Source organism: Pristiophorus japonicus, chromosome 2 (assembly GCF_044704955.1).
Source record: "Pristiophorus japonicus isolate sPriJap1 chromosome 2, sPriJap1.hap1, whole genome shotgun sequence".
NCBI classification, from domain to species: domain Eukaryota; kingdom Metazoa; phylum Chordata; class Chondrichthyes; family Pristiophoridae; genus Pristiophorus; species Pristiophorus japonicus.
In genome coordinates this window covers 234,593,998-234,613,312 of record NC_091978.1, presented here as the reverse complement: position 1 = coordinate 234,613,312, position 19,315 = coordinate 234,593,998, and the positions used below count along the sequence as shown (strand labels likewise).

Genomic DNA, 19,315 nt, shown 5'->3' with positions numbered 1-19,315 from the left:
TAATGAAGGCATCCCAATCATCACCCTCTGCGAAGTCTTTTAGTGTACCAAAGGTAGCCATAATCACGTGAAAGTCCGTATTCTCATCGCCAGTTTTTATGTCTGTAATATACTTATGAATGACTCCACGAAGCAATGTGTTGTACTCAAACTGTAGTGACCTTGGTCCTTTATTCGTAACTCCAGAGTGAGGCACAAGCATGTTGAGCAGCCTTTTATACTGGGCCCTGCACACCGATGCAGGTGACCCTCAGGTCTCCCACCGCAGTGCCCTCTGGTGGACAGCCTCTGCCACAGGGGCAGGAAATCCCGGTCTCCACCAGTTGCACCCTCTAGTGGTGCCAGCATAGTATATACACAGTGTAAACCTTATTGATAGTACATCAGGTAACAAGTCTCCATCTTATGCAACTATACAGTGACTACACAAAGTGTATATCTATAGTCTGCATATATAACATTAATAAATTTTCAGAGTAGGCATGTAATTGGCAAATGAACATCTACATAGATGTGTGAGGTGGTACATTTTGGTTGAAAGAATAAGGAGGCCACATACTCCTTGGAAAACAAGTCTATAAATGAAGTAGAGGAGCAGTAGGTACAGATACACAAATCACAGAGCAGCGATGCAGGTTTAATAAGGCCATAAAAAAGCAAACACTACACTGGGTTATTTTTAGAGGCATAGAATTGAAAAGCAGAGAAGTTATGTTAAACTTGTATAGAACCTTGGTTGGACCACACTTGGAGTACTGTGAACTGTGACACGGCCCTCATCTTTAATGGAAGGGGAGGGTCCTGTCTTCCCGCCAAGGGTACGTGCCTTTCCGCGTAGCGCTGGAAAATTTGCGTTGCTTAGCACCCTGGTCCAGCCCCAAGAGGAAGTGGAGCATGACATTTAGCGTTCCACTTCTTCGCGGAGGCAGTAAGCCCAATTTAGCTCGTGGAGCGGGACTTCTGCTTCTGGCGCAGGAAGTCCCGCCTTGCAGCTGTTACCACCCACAACCAGGGCAGTACGCAATTTCATGTCGAGAATTCTCCAACACTCTGTGTGACTCTGCGAGAGATCAACTAATAATATATTAAAAATTTGTGACTGCGAGAGATCAACTAATAATATATTAAAAATATTACATCTGCACACACTTCCTGTTATGTTTTTCTTCACACTTTTGCGTCACCTTTTGTTTATTATAAATTCCTATATCCACATTTATAGAAAAAACTGCCCAAATAAACTTGTCATGCTGTAATTACACCTTTCTGCTAGTAGTGGAAATGTAGTGCCTCAGTTTTACATCTCCCAGCTCGTCAACCTGTACTGCAGTGAAACTCAAATGCTCTTAGCAACTCGAGTTCTAAAATGGCTGAATTAAGTTGACATGTAGTATATTAAATTTGATACAGGCGTTACACATTCAATTGAAAGTCCTATATAAACTAATTGTTCCGGAAAATCCCATTATAAAATTGTCCACATTTCTGTAACCCTTGGCTAGAACTCCACTAGCTGGCACTGTGATAGAGTTCCCATGTCAGATGTCACACCTTGCCTGTCATGTCACATGAAATATTCTGATAGCTATATTTTCCTCATAATTCACTCAAAATGCTTTCTCTCATTTCTGTCAGTGACTGAAATTTCTCTGTCCAAAATTAAAAATGTTTCAACAAAATTGGAACACTAAACAGACATATTTCTTAATAACATGATTACATTTACCTATTGGCAATTATGAAGATGTGTCTTCCTTTAAATATTAAACTGACTTCACTTTCAACTGCTGACCTGCTGCACATGTTCAGTTTTAATTTATACTTTTCCAAGCGTTCACCCATTAAATCTCTCAAAATTGTTTCAAAGTTGTTCTCTACAACCAGTATTAAATTTACTTGTCCATAATTTCTAGGGTTGCCTTTTGTTCTTACTGTTCTTGAGCCCATTTTATCTCCTCCCTTCCCCTCCTCTCCTTTTTGCAATGGAGAAGTATTAAACTCTCTTAATTGTCCAGGCATGGTACTTTGTCTATTTTAAGAGCATGTAACCTTTTTGCTGCCATATCTCTTGTTATTCACAGATTAATGATAGTACTGTTAGCCGTCTGGAAATCTATGACCCCAGAGTGCGCTGATGTCACAGTCGAGGCTACCAGCTGTTAGGGCTAGATTATTTGTTAATGTCACTTAGACATTGTCTAGTTTAAGTGTAGTTTTGTTTACACACAGCCCTGTATAGGTTATAATAAATAAAACTGAACAATTTAAAAAAATCTTTTGAAATTGAATTAATATGGGGTTTTCAATGGTTCCCAACTAATTAAAACGTTTTGTCCCTGTAATTTAATATCTATTTAACAGAACAGAATTTCACCAGAATAAATTGAATAATCTATGATTTGCTTACATTAGGTAAACATTACCCTCATTAAACAGAGTACATTGTGTAAATCTGCTGCTTAAACTGCAACACACACTGCCACATTATCTCTTGGTTTCTTAATACATTTGAAGGTTGAACTTACTGTTTAAATTCAAAAAAATGCTCAACCAAAGTGTGAAGATTTTCCTACAACTTTTTTTATAACTACTATCTAGATATCATGTTTTTTGCTAAATGGGATGTAGCACAACATGTACACAGGCAATGAGGGGTTCAGGACACACCTGCAATAATGCTGCTGACTCAATTGTCAACAGGTAAATAGTGAAAGATATGGGGAAATTTTGTCTTTAGCACTCTCGACACTGAGCTTCACATGTCAGGAGCCAACTTACCCAATTGTTTTCACTGATCAGTCACAAGGGGGCAATGACCCAGGAGAAGAATGAAGGGGGAAGTTAGATGTTTTTTTTCCATGCGACAGGTTGTTAGAATATGGAATACTTTACCATAAGTGGCTATAGGGGCAGATACTACAACAGCATTAAGGAGAGAACTGGATAAGTATTTGAAAAGGAAGAATATAAAAGAATATGGAATAGGACAGGGAAATGGGATTAGAGTAGACAGCCCCAGTTGAAGGGCTAACAGCTCCAGTTGACCAGTTAGCATTGGTACAGGTAAGATGTGTAGAATGGGTTCCTTCCGCTCAGTTCCAAGGGGTGTGCTGGGTCTCTCCCCAAAAAGAACTTTGAGGTGCCCCAGCACCTCATTTATAAGGGGCCTTATTTAACTATTTTTTTGCAATTCCTCCTTTTTGATTAGTGGTTCAGACCGTGATCCTGGCCTGGACCATCGGGGGGGAGGTGGGGGGGCGGGGGCTGCACTATCAACATTTCACGGTCTACAGGCAGACCACCGCCGATGATATCACGAGACCTCTTCAGAGCCAGGAAATGGGAAACCCCACCGTTCCCTCTCTGCTGCTGACCTTGGAAGGGTTGGGCAAAGGCTCTGCCCATTACAAGGCTGGGGCATGGCTTATCCGAGTCCAAGTATAATTTCATCACTTTCGGCACACTCCCACTGAAAGTTTCAGCTTTGCATCAAAATCTACACCTGAAGGTCTGAAGATGATAAGTTAGAGGAATGATCACTGCACTGCTGCACTAATTATTAAAAATTGTAGACTTTTACAATGCTGAACTTGGTTTTATTTTCATGGAAGTTAAAGCAGAAACAGCAGTATCTTTTGATCAAGTAAAAAGATAAATCAGCTGTCCGGTTTCAAGTATCCATGCATGGCAAAGTGATGGCAGACCATAACAACTCAGTCATTGAAAGTTTTCCAGGATATATGCAAGGCTCAAAGTCTTTAACAAATCTCTTTCCTGCTGATGGATCTGCACTTGTGCCGGCCAGGAGCAGTGTGCGGCAGCCCGGCCTGGCCTGGAAATCTGTGCGGTCCCGGCCTGCAAGACCATTAGCAGGCCGGGGCCATTGGAGGGAGCAGTGTGTGGCAGCCCGGCCCGGAAATCGGCACGGTCCCGGCCTGCAAGACCATCAGCAGGCCGGGGCCATTGGAGGGAGCAGTGTGTGGCAGCCCGGCCCGGAAATCGGCACGGTCCCGGCCTGCAAGACCATCAGCAGGCCGGGGCCATTGGAGGGAGCAGTGTGTGGCAGCCCGGCCCGGAAATCGGCACGGTCCCGGCCTGCAAGACCATCAGCAGGCCGGGGCCATTGGAGGGAGCAGTGTGTGGCAGCCCGGCCCGGAAATCGGCACGGTCCCGGCCTGCAAGACCATCAGCAGGCCGGGGCCATTGGAGGGAGCAACGTGCGGTGGCAGGAGGGAGGCGGCTACGAAGCCAGGTTGCTGATTGCAGTGCGGCAAAAGTCCGTAGAAGGAAGTGACCGTGGCCCAGGAGAGGCGTGAATCTGGGGCCCAGAAGAGACGAGGGTCCAGGGACAGCATGGGCCAGCCCACACTGCGATATGTGTGCGCGCTCGGTCTGTGCAGCAGAGCTGTCCCCAATTAGTCTTGGGTAATCCTTGCCATTGGACCAAGACCTAGCTCTGTCAAGCCCGTGTGGTGGCTGGTGTGCAACGGCCACCACACGTTAAAAAAATCCAAGCACAGGCATCTTCCACCCTTCACAATGTAGTTTGGGATCTGGAATATTAGATCCTTCATTGAAACACTGTGAATTCATCCCTTTTTGGCGTGGAAGCAAGTCATCCTCGCTTCGGGGGACTGCCTATGATGATGTGGCCTTGGAAATAGTGGATGCAATGACAGTCATTTTCCAACATTCCATTGACTCTGGATCAGTTCCTATGGAGTGGAGGGTAGCCAATGTAACCCCACTTTTTAAAAAAGGAGGGAGAGAGATAACAGGGAATTATAGACCGGTCAGCCTGACATCGGTAGTGGGTAAAATGATGGAATCAATTATTAAGGATGTCATAGCAGTGCAATTGGAAAGAGGTAATATGATAGGTCCAAGTCAGCATGGATTTGTGAAAGGGAAATCATGCTTGACAAATCTTCTGGAATTTTTTGAGGATGTTTCCAGTAGAGTGGACAAGGGAGAACCAGTTGATGTGGTATATTTGGACTTTCAGAAGGCTTTCGACAAGGTCCCACACAAGAGATTAATGTGCAAAGTTAAAGCACATGGGATTGGGGGTAGTGTGCTGACATGGATTGAGAACTGGTTGTCAGACAGGAAGCAAAGAGTAGGAGTAAATGGGGACTTTTCAGAATGGCAGGCAGTGACTAGTGGGGTACCGCAAGGTTCTGTGCTGGGGCCCCAGCTGTTTACACTGTACATTAATGATTTAGACGAGGGGATTAAATGTAGTATCACCAAATTTGCGGATGACACTAAGTTGGGTGGCAGTGTGAGCTGCGAGGAGGATGCTATGAGGCTGCAGAGCGACTTGGATAGGTTAGGTGAGTGGGCAAATGCATGGCAGATGAAGTATAATGTGGATAAATGTGAGGTTATCCACTTTGGTGGTAAAAACAGAGAGACAGACTATTATCTGAATGGTGACAGATTAGGAAAAGGGGAGGTGCAAAGAGACCTGGGTGTCATGGTACATCAGTCATTGAAGGTTGGCATGCAGGTACAGCAGGCGGTTAAGAAAGCAAATGGCATGTTGGCCTTCATCGCAAGGGGATTTGAGTACAGGGGCAGGGAGGTGTTGCTACAATTGTACAGGGCCTTGGTGAGGCCACACCTGGAGTATTGTGTGCAGTTTTGGTCTCCTAACCTGAGGAAGGACATTCTTGCTATTGAGGGAGTGCAGCGAAGGTTCACCAGACTGATTCCCGGGATGGCGGGACTGACCTATCAAGAAAGACTGGATCAACTGGGCTTGTATTCACTGGAGTTCAGAAGAATGAGAGGGGACCTCATAGAAACGTTTAAAATTCTGACGGGGTTAGACAGGTTAGATGCTGGAAGAATGTTCCCAATGTTGGGGAAGTCCAGAACCAGGGGACACAGTCTAAGGATAAGGGGGAAGCCATTTAAGACCGAGATGAGGAGGAATTTCTTCACCCAGAGAGTGGTGAACCTGTGGAATTCTCTACCACAGAAAATTGTTGAGGCCAATTCACTAAATATATTCAAAAAGGAGTTAGATGAAGTCCTTACTACTAGGGGAATCAATGGGTACAGTGAGAAAGCAGGAATGGGGTACTGAAGTTGCATGTTCAGCCATGAACTCATTGAATGGCGGTGCAGGCTAGAAGGGCCGAATGGCCTACTCCTGCACCTATTTTCTATGTTTCTATGTTTCTATGTTTCTATGATCATTACACTTACACTTACCCCAGATTTTCTATAGGCCTTTGCACTGAAACTTGCATTAATTAGAAATTAATTTAGTACAGCGCCCTCGACAGGGGATCTGGGATCTGTGTGAACAGGACATGCAATGTGTATCTCCTTAACCAACCAGATTGAAGAATTCTTAATGAGCAGTGCAAAATCTAAACTAAGAAGTGTAAGTTGCAATTGTCAAATGTCAAATCATGTGCCGAAAGCGAAATAAAGAGAGGGAAAGAAAGATGCGATTAAGAGAGAGTGATAAAAGAGACAGAAAGACAAAGATAAAAATATTTATTTATATTTTTTTAAATCTCCAACAATAATTAAAATCAGAAAGAATGAGACTGCACACTTATAAAAGTTAATTTTCAGGTAAATAAGACTGATCACAGAAGTACAAATTTACTTACAATGGAATGGACAAGCCCTAAATTTTTCTGTGGAGTTTAGTGGGTATCTATCACATAAGCACAGCAAATTCACACCATTCCATGTGTTTCAATGGCAAGTATCAGAAAGTTACCGGTATATCGAAACTTCTGGAGCAGCAGTACAACTCAGATGGCAGCTTCCTGATTTCCGCGTTTAACTGTACAGGTGCGGCCGCAAGAAGTTGTTGTCCGATTTACTTTTTAATAATGGTGAGCATTGATAGCCTCACTGTTACTTATCGCAAAATCCGGGCCAATAATTTTAGAACAAATTCATCTGCCTCTCCATCTGTTGTTGCTACTACATGCTGAAGTAAGTGAAAATCTTATGCTAAAACACAGCATTGGCTATCTGTTTGATGATGTGGTGCATCATAAACTGACAAATCCTGGGCAGTTCTTTAATTTCCTGCAATGACCCTGTGCTTAAAAAAGTCAGGGCTGTGCTCACATGCCCTGTCTCAACTAGTGCAGTGCAGGTGGAGGACCGTGTCCCCAGGTCTGGTCGAATTAGGTCAGAGTTCTTAGTTAAAACACAAGAACACAAGAAATAGGAGCAGGAGTAGGCCATTTGGCCTCTCGAGCTTGTTCTGCCATTTAATAAGATCGTGGCTGATCTGATCATGGGCTCAGCTCCCCTTCCCTGCCCGCTCCCCATTACCCTTACTCCCTTATCGCTCAAAAATCTGTCTATCTCCGCCTTAAGTCTATTCAATGACCCAGCCTCCCCCCTACTGAGGTGTAGCATTCTCAAAGAGAGTTTGACCATGAGATCCAGGTAACTCTGTTGGGTGATATAGTCACATCTGGTGGGTGCCCCTGCGATGTTTCCTGACGCCCCCCCACCCCGTCACTCTCCTCTGCCCTAGCTGTTCCTCTTCCTCCCAGTTTTCAATAAACATGACATAAATGTTGTGCACATGCTGCTAGACAGAGAAAACAAGGCCTCCTTGAGAAAGTTCCTTTCTTCTCAAATAGAGGCATAAACTTGGTTCAACTGCTAGCACCAGCAGAAGGTTCTGTGTTTGCTCCAGGAACGGAGCACACAAATTAGGCTGGCATTTTACTGCATCACCAGAGATGCTGTGATTCAGATGAGACAACTCTAATGCAATTATATAGTACTTTTAATGCACGAAATGCCCCAAGGTACTTTACAGAGAGTAAGAGGAACAGATCACCAAGGCAGGAGAGAGTTTAGGAGAATGATTGAAGGTTTGAGTAAACTATATGACTTTTGAGCAGATTAATAAAGGGGAAGAGAATAATGAGGCAGAGGGATCCCGGGAAGAAGCTCCAATGACCAGGTCCCAAAAGGCAGAAACCTCTGCCCAAGAGGTTAGAGTCAGAAGACTGAAGGGTACGTGAGGGAACAGTTGAGAGGAACAAGACTATGGAGCGACTTGAAGACGAGAACCAGGATTTTAAATTTAGCTTACTGAGGGATATGAAGCCAGTGTGCATCCGTGAGGAAAGGAGTGACGTACACAAGTGACCTGGTGTGGGAAAGGATACAAACAGCTGCATTTTGAAGAATTTGGTTCATGGAGTTTGGAAAAATAAAGGCCAGCAAGGAAAAATTCAGTTTTAAGATGACAAAAACATGACAAGATTTTTAGCAGTGGTGGGATTAAGATGGGAGCAGAGGCAGATAAGATTGAGGAAGTGAAAATAAGCAGCCCTGATAGATAGAGAAAATATAGGGTTTGAAGCTCAGTTCAAGGTCAAACAAGACACCAAGATTGCATAGAGTCTTCTTAAACCTGAATGAGATGCCAAGAAGGGAAGTGGGTCAATGTCAAGTGAGCATGGATTGTGGTGACATAAAAATCCATAGCTTCAGTTTTTTCTGTCTGGTAATAATGGTGTTTGGGAAGTGTTCAAGGACCACCCTGGGAATTCTGCCCAGCTTGCCCCTTGTAGGCCCAGTGAATCTCAAATCTGCTGAGAGCAGATGTGTGTTCTGTTGTGGGCCTTCTAAAGGCCCCCAGAAAGTTAAGGACTAAATGCTACCCCATGCATGGAATTAACCCATGCATGGAATCAATTTTTTTCTACGTCAATATTCAGCTTTGGGATAATCCCTTCAATATGGCAGCGCGCCGCTCTGAGTTTCCGACAGCATCACGAGCCAAGTGCCTCTGTTCCATCTCCACAGATGTTGCCGCTAGCTCCAAGTATGTAAATGACCCTGTCCCTGCAATTTGGGATGGGGTCAACAGCAGGGTAAATCACCAAATGGGAGTCTGGGCCGCAGAATTTCAGGTCCTTGATTTTGGACAGATAGTCCGACGCCACAAGAGTGGCTGTGGGACTGAGAGAAATGATGCAGAGGTAGAGCTGGATATCATCAGCATGCCATATGCAAGCTGACTTCATGCCTGCAGATACTCACCAAGAGGTAACATGTGGATCAGGAAAAGGAGGTGGTCAAGTATAACCCTTTGGAGGACTCCTAAGATGATAGTTCAGGGAAGTGAAGTCTAGAGATGTGTTCAGATACACTATAGAATAATTATGCGTAGGCAGTCCCTGATGGACAACAGAGAGGTGGTGGATGAGCACAGTATAATCAGCAAGTCCTATTTTCTTCATAATTTGAATTAGAGATGATTCTTGCTTTTGTAATGGCTGTCAATATCGCTGTGGACACACGTTATGTTTGTGGTAATGCATGAGATAATCAAAGTGAAGGAATAATGATTATGACTTTAATAGCAAAACCGGTTGAAATTATTCACCGCATTAGATTTCCCACGTGCACAAATTGAGGATTAATGCTGAGAAACCTTTCATATAGTAAGAGTTAAGCAAACCTTATGTGCTGCTTGTGCATCATAAAAAAATATACTCCCTGGTGTTACTGTCTGTACGTAAATCAGGTTTAACTTGCTAAACGGGGCATAATCAACCACTGCAGGAAGCTTGAGGATGAATAAGGTATGGTAGTGTAGTGGTTATGTTACTGGATTGGAATCACAGAGGACTGGACTAATAATCCAGTCAGAATGTAAGTTCAAATCCAACTATGGCAGATTGAGAATTTTAATTGAGTTAAAACAAAATCTGAAAATAAAAAGCTTGTATCAGTTCAAACATGACCTTGAAGCTCTCAGATTGTTGTAAAACTGTTATCCTTACATTTATGTGACTCCAGTCCCATGTCAATGTGAACTGCCCTCTGTGAACGGCTTAGCAATCTACGCAGTTGTATAAAACTGCTACATGGATTGCAGTGGTTCAAGAAGGTGGAACACCATTACCTTCTCAGGATAACTAGAATGGGCAATAAATGCTGGCCTTGCCAGTGACAGCCACATCCTGAGAATTAATATAAAAAAGATGGAGGAATAGCACCCTGTGGTCAATGTCACACAGACGGTTATTAATGAAGCTAATGCAATGGCCTTATCAGCCTGTCCTTTTGGGTCACGTGCACTTTTTAAGAACGGGGATAAATCTTCCTTTATTGTACTTGAGTGTAAATAATTTAAATGAACAGAAAATTCAGCAGGCTGTGTTATGGGTGTTCAATCCTCCCTAATCAATTTCCCTCTATACATGCCACTCAAGGGAATACTTATCTCTAAGCATAAAAGAGGAAAATCTGCCCCGTTTAGCAAGTTAAACCTGATTTACGTACAGACAGTAACACCAGGGAGTATATTTTTTTATGATGCACAAGCAGCACATAAGGTTTGCTTAACTCTTACTATGAAAGGTTTCTCAGCATTAATCCTCAATTTGTGCACGTGGGAAATCTAATGCGGTGAATAATTTCAACCGGTATTGCTATTAAAGTCATAATCATTATTCCTTCACTTTGATTATCTCATGCATTACCACAAACATAACGTGTGTCCACAGCGATATTGACAGCCATTACAAAAGCAAGAATCATCTCTAATTCATATTATGAAGAAAACATGACTACTGATTTTGAAGCTATAAACAATAATAATCTTGGGGTTATATGAAGATTAAAAACTGTTTGAGCTTAATTCTTGCAATTTATGATTTCATCTGAATCAAAGAATTAGAATACCTCCTAACCACTCCCTGATATTGATTCTTCTCTAATCATCTGTTTACACATATGTGGGAGGATAAAAATAATAAAAAAACAGCCTTCCTTACTTTGATATGAGCTTGTCACGTTAAAAAATATAATACAAAGCAACTGTGAAAGGTGTGTCATTACCCCGAATCTTTTCGAACTCTGGCTTTTTCTAAAGAGAACTTTGGCAGTTTGCTGGAGTCATACGTCCTGGTGGTAGGTTCTGCTGACACACCCTCCTTAGCCCCTCTCCTTCTGTTGCCAATGTCTTTGAACAAACCGGTGCACTGATTCATAATTCTGTTAGCAGATCTAAGCGGTGATGGTGACGACTGAAAAAGGACCCCGCACTGAGTTTTAACAACATCCTGCAGTTTGTTCAGTTGAATGCATTTGGCTTGTAATTCCTCTGTGATTTCAGCAATTGTCCGGGTCTGCCTGGTAAGTTGGTCTTCCAGTTCTTGTATTCTGCACTCTTTCTCGTGCAAACGGTCATCTTTGCTTTTATTCTCCAATTCAAGTTCAAGTAATGTGTTTTGGAGGATTTCTGCTGTGTCTTTAACATTTGCACCAGTCCCGGAGTCTTTGCAAAGCTTTGTGTTGTTACTGTTGATAGAAAGATTCACGATGTGGCTCCCTGGCTCCGTCAGTTGCTTGGGTTTCACCAAGCCATTTCCCATTTTGTCTGGCGATCTGTAAACACACACACACAGGCAAAAAATCTCATTAGCTCTGAATCAGTGTAATCTCAATGACTGAACCAGTATATGTAGAGAGGACAGAAACTGCCGCGTATTGATCTTATAGATTTGCCCTTGACAATGGTAATAAGTCAATTGGTAATAACTTAATGCATGTAGCATCAGTACAATAGCATCGCACCATTTTCATTGTGCACACAAACTAAACTAATTCTGCATAACTTAAACCAATTCTCTATTTATCTTGAAAACACACGAAATGAGAAATACAAGTATTGTCTAACTTCACTCCAAAAGAATTGATTCCGTAATGGGCTAAAGGGACAGTTGTGATTCCATATAAATCATTGATCATAGATCACAGAATGATACAGTGCAGAAGGAGACCGTTCGGCCCATCTTGCCCTTGTCGGCTTTTTGGTAGAGTTATCTAATTAGTCCCAATCCCTTGCTCTTTCCCTTAGCCCTATATTTGTTTTCCCTTCAAATATGTATCCAATCCCTTTTGAAAGTTACTATTGAATCTGTTTCCACCACCCTTTCAGATTTAAATTAACTAAATCTTATGAGTTATTAAATTATCAATAGAAATTATATACACCAGAACCATCTTAAGTCACATACAATGAAGGCCTCTCAAAAGATTAGCTACAAATATGCTCTGTGCTATCATTTTCTTTTTCAAATTCGTTCGTGGGATGTGGGCATCACTGGCAAGTCCAGCATTTATTGCCCATCTCTAATTGCCATTAAGAAGATGGTGGTGAGCTGCCTTCTTGAACTGCTGCAGTTTGCGTGGTGAAGGTACTCCCACAGTGCTGTTAGGGAGGGAGTTCCAGGATTTTGACTCAGCGATGATGAAGGAACGGCGATATACTTTCAAGTCGGAATGGTGTGTGAATTGGAAGTGAACGTGGAAGTGGTGGTGTTCCCATGCGCCTGCTACCCTTGTCCTTCTAGGTGGTCGTCGGTTTGGGAGGTGCTGCCAAAGAAGCCTTGGCAAGTTGCTGCAGTGCATCTTTTAGATGGTACACACTGTAGCCATAGTATGTCGATGATGGAGGGAGTGAATGTTTAAGGCGGTGGATGGGGTCCCAATCAAGCGGGTTGCTTTGTGCTGAATGGTGTCAAGCTTCTTAAGTGTTGTTGGAGCTGCACTCATCTAGAAAAGTGGAGGGTATTCCATCACATTCTTGACTTGTGCCTTGTAGATGGTGGAAAGACTGGAGAGACACTTGCCCCAGAATACTCAGCCTCTGACCTGCTCTTATTGCCACAGTATTTATGTTGCTGATCCAGTTTGGTTTCTGGTAAATGGTGACCCCCCAGGATGGTAATGGTGGGGGATTTGGCAATGGTAATGCCGTTGAATTTCAAGGAGCGGTGTGGTGGTTAGACTCTCGCTTGTTGGAGGTAGTCATTGCCTGGCACTTGTGTGGTGCGAATGTTACTTGCCACTTATCAGTCCAAGCCTGAATGTTGTCCAGGTCTTGCTGCATGTGGGCATGGACTGCTCTATTATTTGAGGAGTTGTGAATGGCACTGAACACTGTGCAGTCATCGACGAACATCCCCACTTCTGACCTTATGATGGCGGGAAGGTCATTTGTAAAGCAGCTGAAGATGGTTGGGCCTAGGACACTGCCCTGAGGAACTCCTGCAGCAATGTCCTGGGGCTGTGATGATTGACCTCCAACCACCACAAGCATCTTCCTTTGTGTTAGTTATGACTCCAGCCAGTGGAGAGTTTCACCCTGATTCCCACTGACTTCAGTTTTACTAGGGTTCCTCAGTCAAATGCTGCCTTGATGTTAAGAGCAGTCACTCTCACATCACCCCTGGAATTCAATTCTTCTGTCCATGTTTGGACCAAGGCTGTAATGCGGTCTGGAGCCGAGTGGTCCTGGCAGAACCCAAACTGGGCATCAGTGAGCAGGTTATTGGTGAGCAAATGCCACTTGATAGCACAGTTGGTGACACCTTCCATCACTTTGCTGCTGATTGAGAGTAGACTGATGGGGTGGTAATTGGTCGGATTGGATTTGTCCTGCTTTTTATGGACAGGACATACCTGGGCAGTTTTCCACATTGTCGGATAGATGCCAGTGTTGTGCCTGTACTGGAACAGCTTGGCTAGAGGCACGTTTACTTCTGGAGTACAAGGCTTCACAGCACAACAGCTGGGATGTTGCCGGGGCCCATAGCCTTTGCTGTATCCAGTGCGCTCAGCCGTTTCTTGATATCATGTGGAGTGAATTGGATTGGCTGAATTTAGCTTATGTGATGATGGGGACCTCAGGAGGAGGCTAGTATGGATCATCCACTTAGCAGTTCTGGCTGAAGATGGCTGTAAACGCTTTAGCCTTGTCTTTTACACCCAGATGCTGGGCTCTGCCATCATTGAGGATGGGGATATTCATGGAGCCGCCTCCTCCCTTTAGTTGTTCAATGGTTCACCACCATTCATGACTGGATGTGGCAGGATTACAGAGCTTTAATCTGATCCGTTTGTTGTGGTGTCGCTTAGACTTGTCTACAGCATGCAGTTTCCGATTTTTAACACGTTGTCCTGTGTTGCAGCTTCCCCCGGTTGGCACCTCATTTTTAGGTATGCCTGGTGCTGCTCCTGGCATGCTCCTCTACACTCTTCATTGAACCAGGGTTGGTCACCTGGCTTGATGGTAATGGTAGAGTGAGGGATATGCCAGGCCATTTGGTTACAGATTGTGGTGGAAAACAATTCTCCTGCTGCTGATGGGCCACAGTTCCTCATGGATGCCCAGTTTTGAGCTGCTAGATCTGTTCTGAATCTATCTCATTTAGCACAGTGGTAGTGCCACACAACACGACGGGACTTCGTCTCCACACTGACTGTGCGGTGGTCGGTGGTCGCTGTTACCAATGCTGTTATGGACAGATGCATCTGCGACAGGTAGGTTGGTGAGGACGAGGTCAAGTAGATTTTTCTCTCGTGTTGGTCCTACTTCCTCCACAATCAGTTAGTTTATCAGTCAGAATCTCAAACTGCCCCAGTGAGTCTCATACATACGTCAAGTAAAATTATTTTTTTTCATTATAATTTTGCATGAAAAAATCCTGATCATTACATACTTCAATTTCATTTTTTTCACTTACAATAACATCTGAACGCTTTGATTTTGCTACATCTTTGTAGGAAATGGACAGCTTCATAAATCATGAGTAAGCATTATTGAAAAGCTCCTTCAAATTGACTCCTGAGACTCGATTTTGTGTCCTCAGCAAAATCAGTGCAACTCCAGTTCAGTGCTCACACTGAGCTGAATCTATGCAGTCTAGTAGGGTTAAATTATTTGAATAATTAGCAGAAGCTCCCAGCACAGCTTTGGCTTTGCCTCAGCATCAAGCCCAAGAGGACAGGCAGAAAATCTGGCCAGCAACTCAAATTTAAAGGGATATGCCTCTTTAATGGCAAGTGGCTACAAATGTGGACAAATATTGTTGCAGCCTATATGACAGTCTTTGCGAGGAGGTAAAGATGTGCCAAGCAAAAGTTAAATGAAATCCACTGAGGAGGAAAATGATGGTGTAGTGCAACACCCAATTTCCTCTTTATTGGCTGACAAGGTGGATGTGCTGCTGCACGAGGTGGGTGCAAGGAGGGTTCCCTTGTTTGGCAGATCAGTGTACCCACCCAGAGAACAGCAGGGCTCCGTGGTTATTAAGAGGTTGGGACCAGGCTGAACAGTCTGTGTAGTATATGGGTGTAACAATACTGCTCTTCACTCCTGCGAGCCTTGCCGGCCAAGAACTGATGAACTGATGTCTCTTTTCCATATGCAAATTGTTGAAAGTTTCTCCTCTTGCAAACAAGGCCTCTAGTAATTGCTTGATACATCTGTCAAACAGCTGATCTGACAAATTTCAACCGGCTGGCTTGAAAGAATCAGGTGGTGTAAAATTCTAATGCCATAGCAACCTCCATGTCCACAGAAAGAGCCAACCCTGTGGGGCAAGTCATCCCTACGTCTGCTTCTAAGAGATGGCACAGCCATTGGGTCAGCTGGTGCAGACTCGATATACCGAATGGCCTCCTTCTGTGCTGTACTATTTTATGACGATTGGCATAACTCATTTACTTTGTTATCTTATCAATAGTTTTGCAATTGTTACATATAATTGCTATTCCACCAAGTGAAACCTTTAATTAAAAGTCTATCTTTGATTTTGTATCATTCAGTATCAACTAAATGTCATTATTCTACAGAAACCCCAATTAAAAAGATAATGTTTACTCAGATGATTTAGTTTTGCAGGACTAACTAATGTCCTTGTCCCATTAACAGTGGTTATAGCTCCCTAAAACTTATGAACTAGTATGTGATAGCACGCCTGTAATTAAGTTCCCTCACTCTGCAGGTGATTACTTTATGTTGAAACTGTCCATTGCTGTTGGATCTGCCTCAGTTCAAATCTTCAGCGGTCCCTATTTTTTAAAATTGAGACATATTTCCCTTAAAAAATGAAAGCTAAAGGCTAACATTATTACAATACAATTAGAAATCAGTAGCAGTATAACATATTCAGGACAGCCTGATTACTCATTTCCTTAAAACACCTTCCTCAGAATACCTGGATTCAGATAAACCATAAGAGCAAAGGTCAAGTGATTTATAAGCACCATTCACGCTCTTAAAATGTGTTCATGCTCTTCCAGTGGCCCAATGGATAAAGGCCCAGATTTTCTGGTTGTAATAAGGGTGAAACTGTCAGTGTTCGTTGTCATTACTATCTGAAAATGACAGCAACATACGCCGTTAAACACGGAAATCCAGAAGTTGCTGTCATTGATTCCCCACTCCTGCATAGGGTGCACTGTTGATATGGCAGACAATGGTTTAACCATTCACCGCCAGATCTAGCTGTACCACATACAACATTATAGGGTCCTGCCCGCGTGTGCCAAAATTGGTCACTATTCAAGAATTATTCTGGAATGCAAAGATAAACTCCAACTTCTATTCTCCACTGCTAACCGTCTTCTTAAAAGCCTTTCCCCAGTCTCCACCCTCACCTCGGAGGTGGGACCAGTACAAACCGTACGGTCTGCATCTGGGCAGGACCGGAACCAATGTACTAGGGGCAGTGTTTGCTAGTGCTGTTGGGGAGGGGTTAAACTAATATGGAAGGGGGATGGGAACCTATGCAGGGAGACAGAGGGAAGAAGAATGGGGGCAGAAGCAAAAGATAGAAAGAAGAAAAGTAAAAGTGGAGGGGAGAGAAACCCAAGGCAAAAATCAAAAAGGGCCACATTGCAGCAAAATTCTAAAAGGGCGAAGTGTGTAAAAAAGATAAGCCTGAAGGCTCTGTGCCTCAATGCGAGGAGTATTCGTAATAAGGTGGACGAATTAACTGTGCAGGCAGCAATTAATGAATATGATATAATTGGCATCACGGAGGCATGGCACTAGCGTGACCAAGGCTGGGAACTCAACATCCAGGGGTATTCAACATTCAGGAAGGATAGACAGAAAGGAAAAGGAGGTGGGGTAGCGTTGCTGGTTAAAGAGGAATTTAACGCAATAGTAAGGAAGGACATTAGCTTGGATGATGTGGAGTCTGTATGGGTGGAACTGCGGAATACCAAAGGGCACAAAACGCTGGTGGGAGTCGTGTACAGACCACCAAACAGTAATAGTGAAGTTGGGGACAGCATCAAACAAGAAATTAGGGATGCATGCAATAAAGGTACAGCAGTCATCATGAGCGACTTTAATCTACATATAGATTGGGCTAACCAAACTGGTAGCAATACGGTGGTGGAGGATTTCCTGGAGTGCATTAGGGATGGTTTTCTAGACCAATATGTCGAGGAACCATCGAGAGGGCTGGCCATCCTAGACTGGGTGATGTGTAATGAGAAAGGACTAATTAACAATCTTGTTGTGCGAGGCCCCTTGGGGAAGAGTGACCATAATATGCTAGAATTCTTTATTAGGATGGAGAGGGACACAGTTAATTCAGAGACTAGGGTCCTGAACTTAAGGAAAGGTAACTTCGATGGTATGAGACTTGAATTCGCTAGAATAGACTGGCAAATGATACATAAAGGGTTGACGGTGGATAGGCAATAGCAAATAGTTAAAGATCACATGGATGAACTTCAACAATTGTACATCCCTGTCTGGAGTAAAAATAAAACGGGGAAGCTGGCTCAACCGTGTGCAAAGTTAAAGCACATGGTATTGGGGGTAATGTACTGACGTGGATAGAGAACTGGTTGGCAGACAGGAAGCAGAGAGTCGGGATAAACGTGTCCTTTTCAGAATGGCAGGCAGTGAGATGTGGAGTGCCGTAGGGCTCAGTGCTGGGATCCCAGCTATTTACAATCTACATTAATGATTTGGGTGAACGAATTGAGTGTAATATATTCAAGTTTGCAGATGACACTAAACTGGGTGGCGGTGTGAGCGGTGAGGAGGAAGCTAAGAGGCTGGAGGCAGATTTGGACAGGTTAGGTGAGTGGGCAAATGCATGGCAGATGCAGTATAATGTGGATAAATGTGAGGTTATCCACTTTGGGTGGGGGTGGGGGGGCAAAAACACGAAGGGAGAATATTATCTGAATGGTGGCTGGTTAGGAAAAGGGGAGGTGCAACGAGACCTGGATGTCATGGTCATTGAAATTTGGCATGCAGGTATAGCAGGCGGTGAAGAAGGCAAATGATATGTTGGCCTTCATAGCTAGGGATTTTGAGTATAGGAGAAGGGAGGTCTTACTGCAGATGTACAGGGCCTTGGTGAGGCCTCACCTGGAATATTGTGTTCAGTTTTGTCTCGTAATCTGAGGAAGGGCGTTCTGGCTATTGAGGGAGTGCAACGAAGGTTCACCAGACTGATTCCCGGGATGGCTGGACTAACAAATGAGGAGACACTGGATCGACTGGGCCTTTATTCACTGGAGTTTAGAAGGATGAGAGGGGATCTCATAGAAACATATAAAATTCTGACAGGACTGGACAGGTTAGATGCAGGAAGAATGTTCCTGATGTTGGGGAAGTCCAGAACCAGGGGAAACAGTCTAAAGATAATGGGTAAGCCATTTAGGACCGAGATGAGGAGAAACTTCTTCACTTAGAGAGTTGTTAACCTGTGGAATTCCCTACCGCAGAGAGTTGTTGATGCCAGTTCATTGGATATATTCAAGAGGGAGTTAGATATGGCCCTTACGGCTAAAGGGATCAAGAGGTATGGAGAGAAAGCAGGAAAGGGGTACTGAGGTGAATGATCAGCCATGATCTTATTGAATGGTGGTGCAGGCTCCTGCAACTATTTTCTATGTTTCTTTGTTTCTATGTAATACGTGTGAGGAGCTCATGGACTTCTTTGTCTCTAAGATTGAGACCATCCATTCAGCCGCCTCCGCCTCTGCCCTTCCTTCTCCTAGCCCACAACCTCTAAGGATCCCTCCTGCCCTAGCCCTGACCTCACAGCTTTCTCCAGTTTCTCTCCAATCTCCCTTCATGACATCTCTGAGCTCATCTTGTCCATGAGACACACTTTCTGCTCCCTTGATCCTATTCCCACCAAACTGCTGACCACTCAACTTCCTTTTCTTCCTCCCATGACGTTGGTAATGGTTTTCTCTCCTCAGGCACTATCCCCCTTTCCTCAAATCTGTTGTCTGGCCCCCCTCCTCAAAAAAACAACCCTTGACCCTGTCATGTATCCTACATGGCTACTGTTGGTACTATCGCAAGGTGTGCCACCAGAGGGCACAGCAGGGGGGAATTGTAAGTTACCTGTACAGATGTGCCTGGCCTAGTTTAAAAGGCAGGCCACCAGGTGTGGTCCTCACTTTGGAGTTATCAATAAATGACTAAGATCACTACAGTTCAAGTACAACACATTGCCTTGTGGAGTCA

At 43.8% G+C, this 19,315-nt stretch overlaps 1 protein-coding gene across 1 annotated transcript in view; it reads right to left on the bottom strand.

Annotated features, from left to right (window-relative positions):
• The window catches only part of prkg2 (protein kinase cGMP-dependent 2), a 173,822-nt gene extending 162,432 nt beyond the window's left edge, over window positions 1-11,390 (bottom strand). The window contains exon 1 of the mRNA XM_070863894.1: window positions 10,855-11,390. Coding sequence (XP_070719995.1) covers window positions 10,855-11,390 — 536 coding nt within the window. The remainder of the gene's footprint in view (window positions 1-10,854) is intronic.
• Window positions 11,391-19,315: the final 7,925 nt, after the last annotated feature.